At 34.5% G+C, this 22,443-nt stretch overlaps 2 protein-coding genes and 2 long non-coding RNA genes across 12 annotated transcripts; 2 read left to right on the forward strand and 2 right to left on the reverse strand.

The window, feature by feature from the left end:
- Positions 1-2: 2 nt before the first annotated feature.
- LOC105834586 lies at positions 3-7,769 on the reverse strand. Of its 4 annotated transcripts, none has more exons than XM_012677180.3 (15): positions 7,009-7,769; positions 6,016-6,110; positions 5,717-5,943; positions 5,390-5,645; positions 5,168-5,306; positions 4,876-5,045; positions 4,419-4,799; positions 3,991-4,174; positions 3,813-3,879; positions 3,249-3,489; positions 2,727-2,849; positions 2,604-2,644; positions 2,443-2,539; positions 2,130-2,357; positions 3-1,786 (listed from the first exon to the last, which is right to left on the reverse strand). In XM_012677180.3, the coding sequence occupies exons 3-15, from the start codon at positions 5,924-5,926 to the stop codon at positions 1,116-1,118; spliced, it is 2,808 nt and encodes a 935-aa protein (XP_012532634.1). In that variant the 5' UTR covers positions 5,927-5,943; positions 6,016-6,110; positions 7,009-7,769; the 3' UTR covers positions 3-1,115. The 4 variants fall into 4 exon arrangements, with proteins under 4 accessions (XP_012532634.1, XP_012532633.1, XP_036147741.1 ...); XM_012677179.3 differs by having other exon boundaries at positions 6,528-7,769; XM_036291848.1 differs by having other exon boundaries at positions 5,717-5,928; positions 6,016-7,769.
- Positions 1,465-14,354, forward strand: LOC114255166. Its single transcript, XR_003626451.1, has 2 exons — positions 1,465-1,603; positions 14,032-14,354. It is a non-coding gene; the product is annotated as an uncharacterized LOC114255166 (long non-coding RNA).
- On the reverse strand, positions 8,392-21,276 carry LOC105834591 (thymosin beta). Of its 4 annotated transcripts, XM_036291853.1 has the most exons (9): positions 15,842-16,217; positions 15,135-15,669; positions 14,465-14,919; positions 13,739-13,883; positions 11,472-11,624; positions 10,917-11,030; positions 9,770-9,883; positions 9,362-9,475; positions 8,392-9,275 (listed from the first exon to the last, which is right to left on the reverse strand). In XM_036291853.1, the coding sequence occupies exons 5-9, from the start codon at positions 11,599-11,601 to the stop codon at positions 9,247-9,249; spliced, it is 501 nt and encodes a 166-aa protein (XP_036147746.1). In that variant the 5' UTR covers positions 11,602-11,624; positions 13,739-13,883; positions 14,465-14,919; positions 15,135-15,669; positions 15,842-16,217; the 3' UTR covers positions 8,392-9,246. The 4 variants fall into 4 exon arrangements, with proteins under 4 accessions (XP_036147746.1, XP_036147747.1, XP_012532659.1 ...); XM_036291854.1 differs by lacking the exons at positions 14,465-14,919; positions 15,135-15,669; positions 15,842-16,217 and adding exons at positions 16,338-16,629; positions 16,694-16,813; XM_012677205.3 differs by lacking the exons at positions 13,739-13,883; positions 14,465-14,919; positions 15,135-15,669; positions 15,842-16,217 and adding an exon at positions 21,123-21,276.
- On the forward strand, positions 16,706-22,320 carry LOC105834593. 3 transcript variants are annotated; one of them, XR_001138909.3, is made up of 7 exons: positions 16,706-16,820; positions 16,886-17,522; positions 17,628-18,802; positions 18,891-19,582; positions 19,701-20,033; positions 20,437-21,015; positions 21,084-22,320. It is a non-coding gene; the product is annotated as an uncharacterized LOC105834593 (long non-coding RNA). The 3 variants fall into 3 exon arrangements; XR_001138911.3 differs by having other exon boundaries at positions 17,628-17,840; positions 17,904-18,802; positions 18,891-20,033; XR_001138908.3 differs by having other exon boundaries at positions 18,891-20,033.
- Positions 22,321-22,443: the final 123 nt, after the last annotated feature.

Below are 22,443 nucleotides of genomic sequence, written 5' to 3' on the forward strand. Positions count from 1 at the left end.
GGGATGGTTAATCTCTTTCTGCATTATTTATTTGCAAAAGGTTTTAACAAAAGTTGTATAAAGGTTAATATTAAGTAAAAAATTGTATAAATGTTGAGAAACTTTAGTAAACTTAATATTATATTAACGGATTACAAGATCTTAACTTATGTTATATATCAATTCTTAAATATTCATAGAATAAGTACGGATATTTTTTTATATCAATAAGTTCAAAAATAATGAGCGAGACTTAATATAATTGTTAAGGCTTGATAATCATAATATTAATAGAGCCTATTGATAATTTCAATAGAAATAGAAATACGCAATTTACTCCAATGAAGACATTATTCACTTTGTTTACAATTTTTGTCGGTATTTTATTAAGAGATATGTAGAGTAATTATAATCAATAATAAAGGTACTCTTTAATGATTTTTAAATACCGATAAACATCGTTAATCAAATGTGAAACATTTCTGCAAAGCAAACGGAATAGAAATGTTATTAGTTTAAGAGTCTGCCGTTACATGTTACATACTGGTTTTTTTTTCAAATGAAACTTATAATTACATCATGTGCTAAAAATAATGGTGAGACTCTGGATGAATTTCAGTCTCGTACATACATATGTCTTTTTCAATTAAGTCCTATAAAAGTCTCGAATGTCTATTTAAATTGTTTAACATTGATATAGATTAGCTGCGCCATGTAACTACATCTCTTTTACATTATCTGTTATATAAATTTGTTTATGCAGCTCACATAGATGAAAGTAGTATACATCTTAAACATTTTATACTTCGTATAACATGGAACATTGGAAAATCACACAGGAAACGAGTTCGTCTCGACTTTTAATGAGAATCGCAAGTAATCAATGTATATACTTTGCTCTGTAGTTGCTTTTTCAAAATAGCAGATTTTTTTCTAATAGTCCGAGTTTTAGTTACTTTTCATGTTTCAGTATTTATTATAATGAGCTTTTTATTTTATAATTACTATTAGTCTTTAGAATATCATTTTCAACGAATGGAACACACGTCATTAACTATTAATACTGTTTTTGATTGTTACTGTAGTAAAATTTGATCTTATAATTATCAGTCTTCAGAATATCTAAATTGTGTGATCTAAAGTGAACCTTTCGGAATGGTACATTGTCCGTTAGGAGACGGTTCTACGATTGAACCTGGAGTCGGAGCTATGCATTGGGAAACATAAGAGGGCTGAGACCCCAATGTCGGGCTCCATTGTTCTTGGACGTGTGACGATGGCGGCGTTACAGCGTGGTATTGCATCGACTGCGGATACATCATCGGCTGAGAGTAAATCATCGGTTGACAGTTTGTTAACGAGTGATTTGATGGATAAGCCTCGGTCGCGGAATAAAAGTGCTGTGGGTACGATGGAGCTACAGCTCCATTCTCAGTAGCTGTTTCAACATGCTGAGGTGACAAGCATGGCGTAGACATGTAACTACCATTTCCAAAATAGTACAAGGGAGTTCCCGAACTGCCTTCGTTTGTATACTGTGGTGGAAGCTCGTGATACGGAAAAATCGGATTCGGAGTTATATACTGCGGCAATGCGTAACCGTTCGCTGGACCAGCTATCACAGGTGTTAACTGAAGCGACATCGGGTCCCCGTGATGTTGCTGTAACTGTAGCATGTGCATGTCATGCCTTCGCGGGTCATACGGATTTACGGAACCATTTGAAATCATTGCACCGTACTCATGAGCCGAATATTGCATGTACGCTGGTCCGCAACCATTTTGTTGGCGGTTTCGTATCTTGTTGCCTTTAAGAGAAAATTGAGTTTAACTGTTTAACTTTCACAAGTGTTACAAATTTTTGCTGAGGCGAGGTGAACGATTAGAAATGAATCTTAAATAAAATGATTTATGTAGAATAAAAAAATGTATTAGTTATACAATAGTCGATTTTCCCTATTTATATCTTTTTTAAATTACTTTTGTAATTATAACAGTATTTATAACAGTTTGACGCACAAATATTTAAAAAACGTATATATGGTTAACTTAGAGATTATATAGAGTTTAAAATAAAGTACCAATTAAAAATTATTAATTTTATCATATATAGACTTCCATCCCTCAAATATTAAATCGTATTGTTATCACCTTTAATAGTTGCAGTTTGTTTTCCTTTCTGGGGAACCTGATATGTGGAGTCTTTTCCATTCAAATTTTTCCCTTGCTTTGACTGATTTGCATTTTGCATACTATTCATGTTTATATGCAATGCATTTGGAATCTCAGCATTGACGGTTGCTCCCTCGTTGCACGTTAATGAACATTTTTGCATGTCATTAACAAGACGATCTATTTCTTCTTGCATGCATGGAGTATCTATTTTAAAAAATTGTAAAAAGAAGTTTCATTATCAATCATTTACATGAATTTTCATTGATTTTTTATGAATTACTGTACATACGAGCATTCGATGGTGCACCTAAAGATTGCATGGCTTGATGACTTGGTCCATACACGACGGGTCCATAATAGGTTGGATTTAAACCATGGAAAGTGTCCTAGAAGAATTATATTTAGTGATCAATAATATATTATAAGAACAATTATCAATCTACTACGTACCTCCAAATGTAAGTTATAAAAAGCATTCGATGTGAAAGAATCTAAAAAAAAAATACATATAAAAAATAATGGAAAATTTTTGCATGCATATCTTAACATGTCAATAAATCACTAAATACATACGATCTTGGTTCGGATTGTGTTCTCCGGGAAAATTTCCCGGTACATATGAATAACAGGAATATATGTTTTCTGGGACAACATACGAAACATTTGGATTGCCACACATGTTTGCTTGTGAGTTACCTATAATTAATGTAATATAGTCAGTACCACATAAATTCAGATTTGCGAAAGAAAAAATTAATATTTTATATCCAATTGTTAATAATTGAATTTGTAATAACTATAAGTTCATGATTTGTTGAGATAATTGTATGCATAATGTAACAATGTTACAGTATCAGAGATATAAAATTTGTAACAATTTTTTTTATTTTTAATGTGATTTTAATCATTATTATTACTATTATTTAGTTATATCTATTTTTTACTTAACTTGAATTAACTTTAACTGAAATAAGGAATGAAAACAAATATTAAAGAACTTTTAGTACTCCAGATGTATAAAAAAAATTTCAATAAGTATATACATATGTACATAGAATTACAATTTATGAGATATGTTACTAATTTAGAAATTACCATTGTAAGGTAGAAAATAATTCTCATTTAATACTTTTGGTTTCGAGCTCGACTTCTGAGGACTGTGACCAAAATTACCAGATTTTATTGCAGTCTTGTTTCTAGTAGTATTATTTGCCCTTTTAAATACTACATCAGGTTTTTTACATTCCGTTATCTCGTGCATTACATTGCTAGATACTGTGGATTGTGAATGAGAATGATTGTCAAATGTAACCGCAGTTAAGGTTTTAGCATCTTCCTAAAAAAGCAAAAATAAAATATATGAAACAGATATTTTTATACTTTATCCATTTTAACTCTTCAATTAGAAGTGCGAATTTGCACAGGATCTTTTTTGCAGTCGCAGAACTAGTTCAAAAACGTTTTTAGTTCATCGAATTTTTGACTTAATTCAATGATGACTTACGATTGCTCAAATCAGAGTTAATAAAATTAGCTTTAATACAAGCAAAATTATGAACCATCAAAGTTGCATGATGCAAATTTGCACTTGTGTGTAATTAAAAGGTGTCAGATGTATGTAGATAAAGAGTTGAATACAATGTCATTCTCTTTACTTACATTTGTCACAAGATTAGATGAATTTTCTGCAGAATGTTTTTCTAATGTTAGGTTTTCATCTGCTTTACTGAAAATAAAATCAACATATTAATAAAAAAATTATTTCATTACAAAAACTAAAAAAAAAAACACCTTTCACAAAACAGAATATAAATAATATATTCTGATAGATACATACGGAAGTTTATCATGATGTTCATTAAATCCAGTTTTATTATTTGTATTAATATTATCAACGTCATTATTACTGTCGTTATTTGTTAACAAATTTTTGTTTGTGTCATTTTGTGTTTCATTCGTTATGGTATGATCTTTTCTCTTTCGGGAAAAAGAATTATATGATTTTTTCCATCGTCGATCTACTTAATATAAAATATGAAATCCCATTTTATATAAATAATTAACAATATTAATTTAATTTAATAACTTTCAAGACTGACAAAATTGTCGTCGCGCAGTTTACGAGATAAAAATATTAATATAAAATTTATATTTAACACCGAGATGCACTACAGACAAAATAGGCGATATAAATTTTATGTTTAAAACATTTATCGGTTGAAGAATTAACTTACTATTATTAATTTAATAGTTTAGTAAATTTACCTGAATCCGAAGTAATAGAATGATTTCTATTAATTGGTATCAAATTTTTGGGCTTATTTTTTCTTATTAAAGGTAATGGCTTCAGAGCATCGTATGGAACAAATTTTTTCTCTCCCAGATCTTTGATAAAGACTAAAACTGGATCCTTCTTTGAATTCATTTCCTGTATATAACCATGAAGCCAAAGAAATCCCTGCTTTAACTTTTGTTGATCAATTTTATTGCTAATCTCATTACCACATTCTGATAAATTAAGATGCAGATTTTTGTTGTTATTTCTGTCACATTGCTCTAGATCATTTATGTTAATCTCTATCAGACATTTTCCGCCAACTTGAAGCTCATTATTGTTGTATCTGTTCCAGCCTGCAGATTTTACCTCTGCACATCCAAATAATTGTATAAAACATTTTACTGTTGCTCGAAAAAGAACAAAGATGGATTTCTTAAATCATACCTCGTTTCAATTCATGCCATATGTCTAACTCTATATTGCGATAAAAATCGGGAGCCAACGCCTTTGCAACTTTATAAGGAATAGGTGGTGCTCCCTTCCAGTCGGATTGCGTTTCGTCTGTGTCACTATGTTCATTTTTTACTTTTTTATATAAATCTTCAATCAATTGCCTACAGAAATAATTAATCTTATTTTTTTAGTTTTTTATATTAAAAAATTTAATGCTTAAATTGCAACTCTCATTATGAGTGTGTTATGTTTTGCAGCCTGATTGGATAATAGATAAACTTACTCTCTAATGTCTAGATTTCCTTTCTGGAAAAATCTGTCATGTCTAAGTGCAGGAGTTCGGTTGTTTAACATTCTATCCGCAACAGTCTTTACGTTAGGTATTTGATACATATACCTATATACAACTTCATACACAATAGCTAAAAAAAAATTACCAAAAATTTTTACGAAAACTTGTGTACAGAGACGACATGGCATGTATCAATAGAAAATGTCTACATACATTGACAATATGCAGCTGATTGTACAAATGCCATCGGGTAAACGGGCTCATATTGCTTCGGTTCAGTATGACAAAGTAACAAAACTCCTTTCTTAAAGCTATTATTAGTGATATTTTCACATATCTGTTTCTCTCCACTGAATACAATTATGTCTCTTTTATACAGCAAGGACATAGCTTGAATTTCAAGCATGCCTCCCCATTCCGTAAAACATTTCATTTCATTAAGATAGTAATCAAATGATGTTGGTACAGACTAAAAAAAAAAGAGCAGAAAAGTAACCATTGATTCTCTTGATAGAAAAATGGACAATTTTAGATACTTACATCCCAGAACAAGTGTCTCTTTTTCTTCATAAATTCCGTACACTCTTTTCTTACTCGTAGATGATAATGTTGTGTATGATACACTTGTTCACTGATTGCCCTGAACAAACAAGTCGGATCTCTAGGAGTAGGTTTCCTGAAGTAACCTTCCTTTGCCAGCCACTGGTCCATGGGCTCCTGCGCCCGTTTTGACATCCCTCTAGCTGACATTACTGTTCAATGTGTTGCTAAAAACATATATCTACAAAACATCTAATTGTTTTATAAATAAATTTTACATTAGTTTATCTCTACACTACCTTGTACAATGTTAAATATTGTCAAATATTCTTTTCTTCTTGTATCCTCTATTCACAGAATAAATCCCAATTTAGTGTCACTCTCTTTATATTTTCTAAAAAAAAGAATGAAATAAATCAAAGAAAAGAAATTGTAACAAATACAGTTTGAATGGCAATTCTAACCTTTTTGTATTTTAGTGATAAACTTTATAATAGCTAATTTATTTTTTCTATTAATATTAATAAAATAATTAAGAATTGATAAATAATAAGTATATAAATTCTTATCAATCTTTATTACAATCGAGTAAAGCACAAAAAATTAAAATAAACGAGGTATACAAAACTAAAATAAGTAAATAAATCTTATGCTGCAATATGCAAAAGAAACGTCTTTTCTTTTTGTTTTCTTATTAATTTTTATAATTCGTTAATTTCACATTAGATCAATGTTTTACTGGAATATAGGTCTGCTTTCATTTCGATCAAAAAATTGTTCTTTACGAAAAGATTTAGTCTTGAATACATACCAAGCAACGCGAGATGCGTGAAAATTCCATGAAAATATTTCACGGCAAGACATGTTATTGCATGAACGCCAAAATAATAGGCCTGTTCTTGGTCGCTGCACTGCTACAATAAGTTAGAATAAGACAAATATATTTTTTCTCATTCTAATTTATTGTACCAGTACAGTAGTGTAACTACCGAGAACAAAAGATATGGAAGAGACGATTATAAATCAGTATCGATCTTATAGATAACCGGTATATAAGACGTTTCGAGAACAGTTCGGCTGACTAACTTCCCTCGATCTTCAGTATTCGCGAGATCAAAGACTGAACGGATCCCCACGATCAAAGAGATCTGAAGTCGCTAAACATTTTGATTACGTAAAACGTAGAATCAATTTTCCAAAAGGAAAGTGCCGATTTTTTTCGCGATAACTGAGCGAAAGAGAATACTTCTAGAAAAACGTTTGAGGGAGAAAGAAGGGGGAAAAATGTTTACCTTACTCTTCTTCACCTGTTTTGCTACCTTGAGAATGGCATCATCATGGACCACGTGAAACAACGGCCATTTGACTCGCCTTTTTATGCCTTCCTTACCTTCCCCTTCTTTCCGTTAACCTAACGTTATAGACAACACAGTTCAGCAATTAACGGTTGTAACCAATAACCAGTAATGTCAAAGAGTAGATGTGACCCCGCCAAAAAACAATTAGACTATTGAGGCTGCGTATATGTCCAATCCAATTGCACCTACAACGTTCGCTTATAATGCTGGAGATATATCAATTATCTAATAAAATCTTTGAGCGATATTCATATATATTCGATTTTTACAGAATTCTCTAGAATATTCCTTCTTTAGGATCGTCTTCAAGTACCACGATTTAACATCGCGAAGAGAAATCCCGCGTCGAAAATAACAAATAGCAACAGACTTCTGAACGGTAAGAAATACATTTCGTCGCGACGATTGGCTGAGATTACTAACTAATAACCAATCGCGATTTTGAAGTCATTTTTCCGACTTCCATTTTAATACTTGCCAAAAAAATGAGCGCCAAATTTTAATTTGACTTTTAACTGGTTCTAAAGATATACACAATATTCAATTTCATGTAGTCTACAAATATTTTATTACCAATTGAACATTGAGTTGTTAACATGTCAAATAAAGTTATGTTTTATTAATAATATAAATATTGATTCTCCTGGAATGTTAATTTTTTAATAGATTTAAAAACACATTTTTGTTATTTTGTGGGATAATTAAAAAATAATTTTTTAACAGAATAAAAAAAATTATTCTCCTTATTCTTTTTATAAAGCCTTTTATAATTGACATTGATTATTTTGAAAAACTATAATATTAAGCTATCTTGTAGTCAATTGAAACCTTGGTTTTGCAGGTTACCATACACATATCAGATTGTGTAAATTATTATAGTATGTAAATATATTGTAAAATGACCCTAATAGAAAATTATTATAATAATGATGTTTGCATCTTGTAGTATTAAATGCGGTTAGCTTTCAATTCTTAAAATATTACATAAGCTTTCGGCACACGATACGATTTTTCATGCTAGATCGCATACGAGGCATCTTAATACGTGTCCTGATTAGCTCGGATGATTGTCACCAATCGTAAGCCAATGAGGATACGTACTAAGACGCCTCGTATGCAATCTAACATGAAAATCGTATCGTGTGCCGAAGGCTTTATACATGACAAATAAAAGTAAATAATCAGATTTACAATTAGTACTAAATGTGATTATAAATACACAATACAATTCCCATTGCCTTCATGCGTGAACAAAAAAATTCTTTTTAAGCTAATAAAATTTAATTAGGACCAAAGAATCAGACGCAGCTCTCTTTTGTACAAATTACTTTTTTTATTCCTTGTAATAATTTCGTCGAAATGACAATGCAGTGTATACGAAATATTAAAAAAGTACAATAGCCCGTCTATACAAAATATGATTTTTACAATACATAAATATAAATTGACCACTGTGTGTATGTGTACTTCCGCAATGTCTGCTGTAACGCATCAAATCACTGACAATTTTGTTTGTTATATTGAAAATAACAAATGTATTCGCGCGTGCAGTTCTCTCGATGTAAAAAGACTACATTCTCCGGCGAGATGACGATCCCAACAGTGTTCCGCGGCTTATAAGTTGGATCCCTGTCTCGTAAAATTTCTAACTCGCTACATTTACTAATCTTTTTGTTGCCATAAGTCTTTCTCTCTCTAAGCAGCCTAAATATATAGGCGGCTGTTCGTAAAATGTAATATTTGTCATGTATACAGCAACAAAAAGAGTAGATGTAGCAAGAAGAATGTTAGAAAAAAACAGTGAGACAAGAGAGCCGAGGTTTACATTCACCATTCTTATTTTTTGTCATTATCTAATTATTACCAAATTATCTCTCGAAACGACTTGATACCAAAATTAGGACAAGCAACAATATCGTCATGGACTGCCTGATTCAAACGTTGGATCAAGAGTTTTCAATCAAGAGTCTTCTCGCCAAAAGAATGCCAAAAAACGGCAATAGGATAAGTATACTTATAGCATTACTACTAACACAGTGCTTCGTATTCGCGCTTTTTTTTCCTTGGCATGTATGAATAATTGTTATAAAATGTCACGGATATAGAAAATGGAAAAAGCGACGCGTCGCGCCGTCTCCTGTTTCTTTCCTTCGTTTTTGTGTGGCAGCTTCTCTAAGCAGCTATCTTTTCAGCGTCAATCGCTAAAACAATGTTTCCTCGGTAAACCCATGACATGCTTATCTCGAATGGAGCATAAAAGTATAAATTAGGGATGTACGGTACGAACCTTCTTTGGTGGGTAAAGGATTTTTTTCGAGGGTTTCCGCATGCTTCAGCTTCGCTGGATCGAAATTTTCGATACCAGAGATCAACTGTTGTTTCCCCTTTTCTTGTTGGATCGCTGTAAGCAAAAAAATCTTATTAATTTATAATAATTATATTTTAATAAAATAATGTTATAAATTATATTACTGCATTTACTACTCCATAATATATTGTGATATTTAATAGAATATTTAATAGAAACAAAAATCAAACGGAAGAATTGCTTATTATTTTATTTTATATAAAATCAAACTCTAAAAATTTATGGTTTTTATGCGATTATAAATTTCTACTCGCTTTTAGTTTATTTGGTGATTGACAGAGTTGGATTGTTCTGTGTATAAGTCAATTTAAGTCTTATATATCATACCATCTTTATCGGGTAGTGGGTTTTTCTCCTGCGTTTCAGTGTGCTTCAGACTTGCAGTATCGAACTTTTCGATGCCGGCGATCAATGTCTGCTGAGTTTTCTCCGCGGCAACGTCTAAAAGCAGACAAATCAGATCTCAGAAACAGCAATAACTACATACAAGCAGAATCACGAATCAGAAATAGAGTGAGTCACTTAGCTAACAGTATAGCTCGAATGCATGAAATGCAGTGAAGAATAATTTAAAAACTACGCCATTTGATCGCTGCGAACACTCAATCAATAATTGGTATAATTTGTTAGCCTTTCTTTATAAAGTACTTGTTATTAATACCTCGCACATGCAGTATAAATACCTCGTGTGTCTATGTATTTTTATGGCGAAATTACGCATTATATCAGAATTCAAGTTAAAATCACAAAAAACTAAATTTTTTCTTAATTTTTAAATATTGGATTAATAAGCGATTTAGAATAAATTGCATTTTGGATTTATCCTTTTGAATAAAAATTAACTTCTTGCTGTGGTATATGGTACACATAAAGTATTTTAGAATATCTTTGCTAAGATCACCATGAAACATGTATGAAAGCATGAATGAAGTGGAAACCACCATTGTCTTCAGACTGACTTGAGAGAGAGAATATCTAATTTTAATTTTAGGAATTTACAATTTCATTATTTTTTAATCCACAAAATTAAAAAATTAAGTTATAAGAAGCTTTGTGTTTCAAATAACTTATAACTTGACTTTTCAGTTGAAGAAGTATTGATTTCAGATATTAAGAAATCCATATAAAATAAGAATGAATAAATATAAAAATATCTGCAAAATATTGTAAAAATTATTTTCTTTTAATTTATTCTAAATTTTACCTTGAAAAATTACACAGCAAGAAATTAATAAAAACACTAACCAATGTAATCCCAGAATACCATCAAAGCCACCAGTAAAGTTTTCTTCATTCTTTCAAATTGTTTTAAGACAAAATTTTACAAATGAGTATTTGTACTCAGAAAAGCGAAAGCGATAATTGGATTAAACATTTAAACGACTTTGCTGCCACCGTGAAAAAGCCAAAAAATACTCTTTGCAGAACTGGAAAATAAAGTTCCAGAAATTTCTTCCATCTTAATGAATAATACCTTTGGCGTTAGGCAACACAATCTTCTCTTTCGTGTCAGCGTGCTTCAACTGATTTGCCTTAAAAGTTTCCACGCCATGTATCAACTCGGAATGCTGCCGCTCCTGTCGTACGTCTATGTCAGCAATTCACACATTTTTATTGCAATTACTATCGTTTTTATTGGAGTATCGTACTGGTGAGCTTCGCGCTTTCAAATACTTCCCTTAGTTCAACATGTTGCATAAACAAACTTAATGTTTTCTTTACACATCGCATTTAATACTAAACACATTTAGTCTTGCTTAGATGAAAATAAAGAGAAATTTTTTAATCACTTTAAAATTAATCATAAATGTAATGTATAAATCATTTAAAATAAAATTAAATTAAAAACACATAACACTAATCATACATTAATTAATCAAATATATAGTTATGAAATTAATAGAATGTAAAAATAAATAATCGTTACAATTCTGATATGTTATAAATAAAACATAAATAAAACAATTTGTTTACATATAAATTAATTATGAGCAAGGTTAACTGAGATATATTTTTGCAACTTATGTACCTTCAGCGGAGGGTAAAACGTTCTTTTCGGCAGTAGCAGCTTTCTTCATGCAACCATGATTGAAACCTTCCAATTCGCTTTTCAGATCTAGAGCTACTTTAGGCAGGTCCTTCAACGCCGGACTCGACATGATTCAGTCTTGTACTTCTTAATCTATAAAACAGAAATAATTGTCACAATCATCTTCACTCAATGATAAATTAAAAAAAAAAAAACAAATTTGTAATTCCAATTAAAAAATTTCTAATTCTTTTAATATTCATATATTATGGATTCATTTAGGCCAATAATAGATATGCATTGTACAATGTACGATTTAACGTAGATGTACAATGTACGATTTTATTTACTTGAACAATGAGAGATCTAATTATTAAAAAATGTCAATGTATAAATAATGGTACGTTATAATCTGAAGTACGTTGTTGATTGATAACATTAATATATTATACATATCCCGCATATATAATCATCAGTTTTCTTTTTCATTTAAAATGTGTTTAATAAATAATATAAACATTTTTAAGTGGTTTTTTCCTAATTTTTCATCGATATTTAACAAACGTTACATACACTTCTTTATATAATATAAAGGTGTCTGTGCAAGGTGTAAGAGCACCTGCTCATAACGTAATCGATTTAACTTCTTGGAAGATAGCGGAACACAGGCGATATCGCATGTGTTATTAAGTACGAGAACCATTTCCCCGTAAGGTGCACAAAGAGCATTGCCCAACAAATACGAGTGTATCACCGAGAGACGGCACCACGCAGTTTCCAATTGTTAGCGCGGACGTATCATTTCCTTTGTTAAACCGCACCAACAAACCGCACCAACAACGGCTACTATTGAATGCCAACGAAGTCGAGAACCAAGCTATCGACACCTCGGAATTGTGCATATCGTTACAATACATTGCTAATACAGCGAAAATGCAACAGAACTTTATTCGCCGATATATTAGCGACTGAGATTTCGCAGATATTCTATAAAAAAGAATTTTCTTTTTAAATTCAAAAAATCCCGTATCAATCAAAAATACATCACAGTTTTTATACTTTACTTGTATCTCTTTTTTTATTCTCTATAACAATAACAACGTTCAGTTTGTCATATTTGAAACAAAAGATTCTAAATATTCAAGAGTTGTAATTAATTTTAGTAATTTTAATAGTTATAAATTAAGAAGAAAAAAAAAGAAGAAAAAGTTGTAAATTTAGAAAATTATTACATGAGAAATTTGCTTTATCTGCGAACTCACGCAACTCTAACTGGCGAATTTATGCATCACGCGACGGAAACAGCAGTGGCTCGTTGCTTCCGGTCTCCGTTTCCTTCCAGTATATTTCCTTGTCACATTTCTCTCATAAGCGACAACTTCACTTATCAAAATAAAAAAAAGTACTTCTCAGATAATTTGTAAACATAAGATATGTAAAAATTTAATAGTTGATTTAGAATTACGGGTGGTAACGTTATTATAAGGCGATATTTATTATATAAATGTTTCAGTAAATAATAAAATGGGACAATTCTAATTATTCGTATATTCGCATCAAATAATTCCAATTCTTTACTTCACGTTTTGCGTGCAAGATATTACGTTACAAGTGATTCGCACCCATCATTCGTATCGTTATTTACGATAATGACGAACATTACATGACCAAGTGGAACTCTGATAAACATTCTGCGTTCTTTCGCCGCCTCTTTTCTCCAAAGATCGACCATATCTTTGTTACATTACGTTACAAAGTTAAATTACAGTTGTGTACAGCAATTAAACAGATGTATTGCAATATATTCATATCAGTCATTAAACAAATTTTTTAGAAAAAGAATCAATCAAGTCTTAAAATATTTTAAATTTGCAGATAACACGGCATATTATTTTTCATGCATTTTTTTTGTTTTAAAAATAGCAAATGTTACTTTCAAGGAGAAAGAACAATTTGACAGAGTCAGACGTTGACCCGCTAATAATTGATAGTAGTGGCACGAAATCAATGTCGTAGCGTCGTCTCGACATGTACACATCGCGTTTCTACATCACATACGTCTTATATATCGAATCCAATACTGGCGACGCATTTACGCGTTAAACTGTCAATGACTCATTCGTCAGATGCCCCCTTTGCCCACCCCCTTTCACCAAACGGGCTTCTCAGCAGCGTTCACGATTGTGCATGTTCAAGCAGATTTAAAACTTCGTATGACTCAATGTGAAAAAAATGTAAGAAAAGAACGCAATACTAATTACGCTTACGTGGGCTTACGATCGGTATCGATCTGCGTTTAACTCCCACGTGCTTTTTTTCGAACCGTGTTACATTTTGCAATTTATGACGAAATCAATCTTTTTTTCTTTATGCATCTGTGTTGCACGCGTAATGATTGCATTTTCTGTGAATCTGAAAATATATTAGATTAGTATTCGATATATTATTTGTATTATTCTAATAAATTATATAAATTGTATTATCCACATGCGAAAAAAATTCACTATTCATCTACATTAATTAAATATATATTTGTATATATCTATTATTTGTATTGCAGAGTTCATGGAAAACCCAATGACGATAATATCGAATTTGCCTATATGTGAATAAATTTGATTCAAAAGAAACACAGATAGTAAGAAAAGGTCTGCATTCCACGCAGATGAAGTCACGAGAACGTCGGGCATTACTAACTACATTATCGGTACACATGGGCACGATTGTGCAACTTCAACGACGACAGTGCAAGGTCATCAATTTTATGCGTCTTTTTTCCGTGATGTTTTTTGGACAGCAATTCTGGACGAAACAATTTTGTGAAGTGCAAATGATTGAAAAGATAAATTACGCAGTAAAATAAATCCATCTAAGATAAAGGCATTTGATTCTCTATTGACACTCTATTTTCTCAGAGTTACAACATTTCAGTTATTTTCAATTACAGATAAAATGTTGAGCGTATAAAAATAACGTTCATAAAAAAAACGAACCGGTTTTTCAGGTCGCTTGTTGAATCAGTTTTGGGTCCGAGACGATACGTTCCTGGGATCGTGAGAGAGGCTTTCGAGAGATACGTTCAAACGGTGGGTCAGCATCGACAAGGCTGTGTATAGGTCCTTATATGGTAGCCGGTCGTATATGACTGTATATAGGGAGAGCTCGAAAAAGAGGCCGAATACGCAACGGAGAAGCAGCGGGCTCACACATATCCTTTGCGTATCCGCTAAATTCTTTTCTTTTTTTCATTCTTTTCATACGCCTGTGTGGGCGTATGAGGCGTTTGTACGTGCGGGCACAAGACTCATGTGCTTGACTGCACGTAACGGTAAGAGACGACGACGAGATCTCGATTGTCCGCAACACCACGACGGAGCGCGGTCAGATGAAACGTAATTCTCTTCTTACATGGCAGATTATGGCAACGGTATGTTTCGCGAATCTATTGCTGAAAAAAAATTTAAGTCACTAATTTTGAAAGAAGATAAAGAAGACTACAAAACTTTTTCATTCATTAATATGTATAGAAGTATATTCTGTCGATTAATCTTATTTTTATATTCTAAATCGTGATAGTATCGTATTGTCACAAGATAAAGAATTTTTTAAAACTAATATAGACTTATATTAAGATTTAATATGATTTCTAATAAAACATCTCACCTTTACTACATGTTACTAATTAGATTTGATTACTAAAGTATCATTTGCGCTCATTGCATTTAAGATTGGTAGGAAAATTACAAGCAATTTTAAGGCTGGCAAGAAGCGCCACAACGAAACGACCGTTAGTTCCATTTAATTGAACATCCGTGGATCCTAGCTGAGCCGTAGTAAACAGCCAAGGTAAGCTTCTTATTGGTTATTATGTAAACTGCAAACGGTGGAATTTAATGAGGCGACCCGAGACGACGACGTTCGCACACAGTAAAGCTCTGATAAATCTTGACTTGGTCTTCTCGAGTGGACTCGTGAGGTGAAAAGCGAGCCTCTCAGAGAGAAGTTAATAAGGAAACTAGGTTCTCAGTGCAGCTGAGATGCGCTGATAGAAATCAACGGTATAGTCATCAAGATAGATTAGGCGTCCAGGCTCATATTTCATATGAGTGTCGTAAGAGTGCCTGAGGCGTGATTTCTAGTACTTCATTTTCAAACGAGAAAAGTATGGCTCTAGGTCATGCCCATTAATGTGCACAGCCTGTAAACATTTTCCAAACATTAGAAACTGTGGAGTCTAATAAACTGTATTCGATGTTTCCAAAACTTAACAATTTAAGTACTTTGAGAGATTTTACTGATACAGATTCACTTACATGACTTTGAATTATCATTGAGGAACAAGAAATCTCTTCATTCATGCTACAGCTTACCTAACAAGTTTAAGGAACACTCAATCTTTGAGTTTCACTCGAGTAGAAAACGACAGCAGATATAGCTAAGCCAAGTGTGTCTAAGATAGGCCGTTTTATTGCAAATGGTCCTAAATCTTCCTAAAGCTACGCAAATCGAAGCCGTATGGGAATCGGCCATCAGTCTCAGGAGGACTCCTCCGCGACGACGCGTTGTCGTAGGCTCGATCCGTGGAACAAGATCCTACGGTCGCTGGCTAACGAGTTCGCGCTGACTGCCAATTAACTTGGGCAATCGCGTTTAATAGTGAGCCTTCTGCTGCCGGCTCTTTCCTCTCCGTTTCTATCGCGGCACGCGTCCACACACGTGCAACGGCGTGCACAATTAAAGGGGGGACCTGTATCGATCGGTGCGGTGTGGGCTCTGGAAAACGGCAAACACCTACGCGTGCACATATAACATGCCCACGTAAAATCGTCGAGTGCATTTGTATTTGTGGTTAGAGAAACGTTTTACCGAGCAACGGCGACCGTCGAACACACAACCGCGATTCTCTTTCTCCTGTTCTCTCCTCTTTTTCTCTCTCCGTCTCCCTCCAGCTTTCCTCTGTGCGACCGTGACGGCTAACGAACCCTGGACGCGCGTATCGTATCGAGCGGTGGCGCGTACACTCCAGGGACGTATGCAGGCACGAGGCCGTACTATGTAAGCACCATCCGAATCGCGAATGTCCCAATATCGAGTACTCCATCATGATTGGAATCACGAGCGAACCGAAAGACCAGAGAGAGTTCCTGAGTCTCCCAAGCTGAAACAGGACGGATAGCCAAAAAGTTGTCGGAATGGCTGTCAATTACGCACGTCGAGCTTACTTGAAATTCTTTAGATCAACAGGATTCTTGAGTCCCACGAAGACGTTTCTTAAGCAAATTAAAACTTGCGACAACGAAAGAGACTAAGCGCCGGTTGTTCCAACTTCTTGGTAAACTTACCTACCAGGTAAGCATGTGTCTATCTTCATTTCTTTTCTTAAATAAATAAAGACAAACATATTTACCTGATAGGTAAATTTACCAAGAGGTTGGAACAACCGACTCTAAACGGATTGTTAATCGAGAGTATCGATGAATATCGAGAGTATCGAGATGGCCAATAGCGTAAACGTAGTCGCACGAGGTTGCAAGATGCAGCTATACATCCACTTTTACCAATGTTAATTAGCTTTAGTCTCAATTTAACCTCCTTTTTAACTTTTTCTATATCTAGAAATAAGAAAAACAGAGATTAAAGCTAATTTACGTTGATGGAAATGGGCATATGTAATTTGCCTTACAATATTTTACAATTAATCACAACTACCAATAGACTATTGCCAAATGGCTTTAACTTTACGCGTCATGGCATCCCTGATGCTTGAATATATGTGCTGAATGCCGCTTAGCGCCAACTTCGCTCGAGTCGTTCTCTGTACATCTATACATGTGCATGGTTATGGCTTCTTACGTTCATACGCGAAACCACAATTTAGAAAGAGTCTCGTTAATTCGCGCCGTATCTTCCTCGGCACGTTCACTGTCGGCGTTTTAATGCGCCCGCAGTCAATTAAAACCCGGATCACTACGTTGTTTGCTAATGTATACATGGAATCTATTCTCCGCGAAGATAACAAGATCTCCCGTTTTTTTTTCCAACATGAAAAATGTACGTGTATCATATACGAATCTCAAGCAAAATCGGCTTTTTGTAATTTTTTTATTTTGCTAGAACACCTAATTAATTTTATCAATGTTTTTTATCTTCTTTTAGAGTTGATCAGTTTGACTTCTAAAAAGGTTGGCTCTCGTATCGTGATATAACATGCCTGCTGTTACGTGCAAACTGACGTACATTCCCAGGAGCGCCGCTTAATCAGATCTGATTCGATGATCACCGGAAAGCGAGTCTTCCGTTTTCCGATAGCACAACAGCGTGCTAATATTGACACACACGTGCGGACTTATATTCGTGATGCATGAATGGGTAGGGCATAAATGCATGCAATGTACACACATACGCATAACACATACACAAATGCAACGACAGGGGAAGGAGCGGTCGGTTCATAGCAGCAGCGGAGGAGGAGGAGGAGGATGGAGGTGGTGGTGGTGGTGGCTGCCGCGGCAGACGGTTTCATCGATTGGCATTGCCGGCATTCGTCCGGAGAAGAGTGTGAGCGGGGTCCGTGAACTCCGCGCCGACGGCTCATCCCAGTTTTTCATGGTCACGGTAAAAGAGGGTGGTTTCTCCCTCGGCGAAGGGCCGAAAGTCGCGCGTCCTCCGCCTCGCAGAACTCGCGCGATCAGGGATGATTGTCGTAATAATATCATTGATATCATAATTCTCTCATTCCTTTTACCCTCTGAAGTCTCACACTCAAATTGAATGAAATGTAGCGTTCTAGTCGGAAACACTCATTCAATACGAATTTGAATTTCAAAGCTGAGCTGGAATTATGTCCCATTCGTGATTCTGATGTTATAATACACTTTCTATCCTTCTATTTAATTATAAACGAACACGAAACGAACTAAGAAAGGGATAAGGCCGCTGCCATCCGTACGCGAATCCCATAACATTTAGGAAAACGAAATTATTATTGTCCTGACGCGGCGAGACGTAATTAGGCAACCTGCATCCTGGGTTTACGATCGCCTGGTAACACCACTGTTCGCGAGGAAAACTGGCTAGAAAGACCTAATCGCGAGCGAACCGAGCTGGGTAAACGCAATTGCATGGAAGCGTACGATTCGCAACGATGGACTTGCGCTTATACAGAAGCCTCCTCGTTCGCCTTGAAATGAACGCGAGACATGATAAAATGCAAATGGAACGCCCGATGACGATTCTCCCTTAGGAAAATATGAGACGAGGAAATCGTCATGATCGATGCTACAAGAAATAAATCTGTGATTTACTAAGAATTTTCTTGCAATTAAGAAAACGTAAGAATTAGATAGTAGAAAATGGCAATGTATCTAGTATTCACTAATCATAATGTTAAAACGAAGTAATGTTAAACTTTATTTTCAGAAGATTACTTTAAATCATAAAGGACTAATGTCGAATATGCAATATATTCGCATGGAAAATGGATCGACGACGTTGACAAGAAGAAGACGCATATGCGTGCTCCGCGTGCGTTATATGCATCTGTCAAAACCACGCCCTTATCCCCTATCCTGCTGCCTCGCTCTATTCGCCTGTATGCGAAGGAAGAGCAAGGAAGTCCTCGACAGGCTTTCCACAATTGAAGCAATCAATCTCGCTTCAAAAGAGCGATTAAATTCAATTATTATTAACAGTTCGCATCTAATTAGAAGTATTAAGAGTTACAAATTATATTTTAGAAATAATTTCTTATAGCAAATACAAATATATAGAAAAATGCAAAAAATATGATTATTTAAAAAAATCATATATAATGGTAAAAATATTATTTTAAAAAATAGAGACGCGTCATATAATAATTATATGAAGCGTGAAAAGAGATAAATAAGTTTTGATAAGTTATCATATCTAATTTTGCGATTGCAAATTCATACATTCGGAAAATATAGTACATATATCTTGGAATTTATTCTCTGATTGCTCCTTCGAAGCGTTTCTAATTACTCCAATTGAAAATGTTAGGAATTTGTGCGATACGTCCCACTCATTAATTCGAGCTCATTAATTCGTGCTCGTTAATCTTATCGTGCATAATTGCAGTGAGATATAATACGGTATGTATGAAGTATCATCAATAATATGCACATATGAAATATACCTTGTCTGTAAGCGATAAAAAGTCTAATTCGCTCACGTTTTAATAATAAGCAATTAACGCCATGATAATTTTAGGAAAATGTATGGATATCGTGTGTGATAATGACATATAACAGTTATGATAGAACATTCGTAATTAAAACGGTAAATCACTCATTCCCGTTTCGTCCGATTCTCTGTCATTCCACGAAGAACATCATTAATGCGCAATGCCATCGTTCAATTATGGCGATAAAGGAATAAAAAAAATACATCATTTTCTCCTACAAAGAAAGAGAGAGAGAGAGAGAGAGAGAGAGAAAGAGATCGTCTGTCTTTCGACCACACCCCGATTCCATTTTCGATCGCATCAAAAGACCGATCGATATCTTGATGCAGGCCCGGCCTGTGAAGACACGTAATTTCAGAGTAAGCAATTATTATATAATATATATTACAGTCTCACGGAAAAGCTATCAAATAATATTCTTATTATTGCCGTAAAAATAGAGATTATACTCTTTTATATCTATAAAGCGATAATTCAAATTTAACTTCTCACGCTGTAAGCAAAATGGAGCTCGTGCCGAAACGTGGCGCATTTAAGTGTCGTGAATAAATATAAACTTATGACTTTGCCGCGTGTTTATATCGAAGAATAAACTTGATAATTGTAACGAATTCTATAGGCGTTGTTACGAAGGACACAATGAGATAAGTTAACACGCGTCAAAGCTATCAAATAAGAATCGTAACGCTGGAAAATCGTGACAACGCCAACTTAAAAGGTAGTCGTTTCATCGACTTACGAGATCGAAATTTTTATTTCCAGATCACTATCATCTTCAGAGAAAAATCACTTCGCCAATTCAGGAACTCTCGGTTGAGATATTTTGCAAATGAAGAACTGATCGCTGAACATTGTTTTGTCGTTTTACGCGAAGGAAAGCACCATTATACACAGAGTATCACGACTCTCTGACGGTTGACCGCAGATTCTCACGCCAGTCCGAAGTCAATCCTTTCTCACTTCCGTAACATACGAAAAAAGGGACAGAAGCCGATGAAAGGAAGAAGACGCTTGTTGTCCTCTTAGGAAAGTTGGGCGAGCAGCTTCTCTAAGGCCTGGTCTACAATAGCTAGAGTAAGCATGGAGTAAGAAGTAAGACTAGGTGTAAAAGGATTAATCCAGTGTAAGAAAGCGTAAGGGCATAAGCGAAATAAATTATTTTCATTTTGTCTTACTCCTACTCCTGCTTTTCTTAACGCTCGGTCAATCACAATGCAGAAGGAAAATTACCTTACTCTTACTTCTTACTCCATGCTTGCTCCAGCTATTGTAGATCAGGCCTAAAAGTACACAGGAAACGTCTCCGAGAGACGTTTGAAATGTCTGAAGGATATTTGCCAGGTATTTACGGTTTTGAATTCGTTTTGAGGACTCGTCTTTAATCCGTTATTCGACGCACATTGCTATAGGGAAACAACGGCTTAACTCGCGGCGAAGGGTGCACTGACCTGTCAGTTGACGCGTACGAGTTTCTAGGGCGCAAGCTGGCGCGGATAGACTGTCGAACAGCAGGCGAACGTTGTTCAAAGGCAGGAACGAGACGGTACACTGACTGCACTGACTGACCGGTTAGTGCTTCTGCGGCATGTAATACCAGGTAACAGCGCCGAGCAGCGCCCGTCGTTCATCTCCCTCCATCCGCCACTTCCCTCCTTAAAGCGACAGGCCCCTCTCGCCAGGATCGGCGCAGAAAAGGGTTCGATGGAGTACTTGCAATGTCGCCTTTCAATATTGCACATCTTGGAATAATTAAATAGCCTATAGTTAACATAAATAATTAATTGTAAAGATAGAATAACATCACACAAAGAAAAATCTTTCGGTTTTATTTTATTATATTATTCGTAACATATAAATAAAAAATGAAATAAGTAGAACAGTATTTGTATTTGGTAAAGTTAATTCAGAATTAACTGTTCAATATATGTACACGAGAAAAGAACAATATATTGCTCGTAATATATTAATCTGTACTAAAGATATTTCAGTTATAAATCTGGATCTTGCGAGTGTATACATCGTTCCTGGACTGGACCCCACCGCTCCTGAATCGAGACCAATCAACGCTTAGCTTCTACCTCCCCAATTGCGCCAATTAATCGCGGCTCCCTTTTCTACGAGTTTTTTTCGATCGTCTCCTTGACCGTCATACGGAGGGGTAACTGACCATAACTGACTCACCCTTGGTGATGACCAGGAATTTACATTCGACACACGGATCCACGCCAACATTGAACGACACGGCCTTTTTTTCTTTGCGACGATATTTTTACATTAGCGTTCATCTTATGATTCTTGGCCTCGTTCTCAAACTGAATTCCAGCTCTAATTCGGTTCGCAATGATTTATTACCGACGTGTTAGGGAAGGGGCAAAAAGACTATAATACTGGGGGTTGATACACGTTAGTGAGTCATTGAAATCCCATGTGGGCCCATCTGTGTGTCATATGTTCTCCCGCTACGTTAGGTTCCGCTTAGCTGAGAATTCGAAATAACTAGAGGTAGAAAGTTATATTGGTTGAATCTTTTCAAATTTGACAGCATTCGGCATAGATGCGCGATTATTTGGTTTGGAGCTCACTCAATCACGTGATTATGAGTTTTCATGAACTGCTTTGAAATTAAATAAAATTTCAATAATGTAATTTTAGTATCTCTAATTTCTTTCTCTGCATATTAAATAATCGTTTTGTTATAAATAATAACATATTAATGTGCAATTAAAATTATGTTCAACATAAATAACGGCATTGGAAATAACGGACGGA

The sequence above is a fragment of the Monomorium pharaonis genome, chromosome 9 (assembly GCF_013373865.1).
Source record: "Monomorium pharaonis isolate MP-MQ-018 chromosome 9, ASM1337386v2, whole genome shotgun sequence".
Taxonomy (NCBI): Eukaryota; Metazoa; Arthropoda; class Insecta; order Hymenoptera; family Formicidae; genus Monomorium; species Monomorium pharaonis.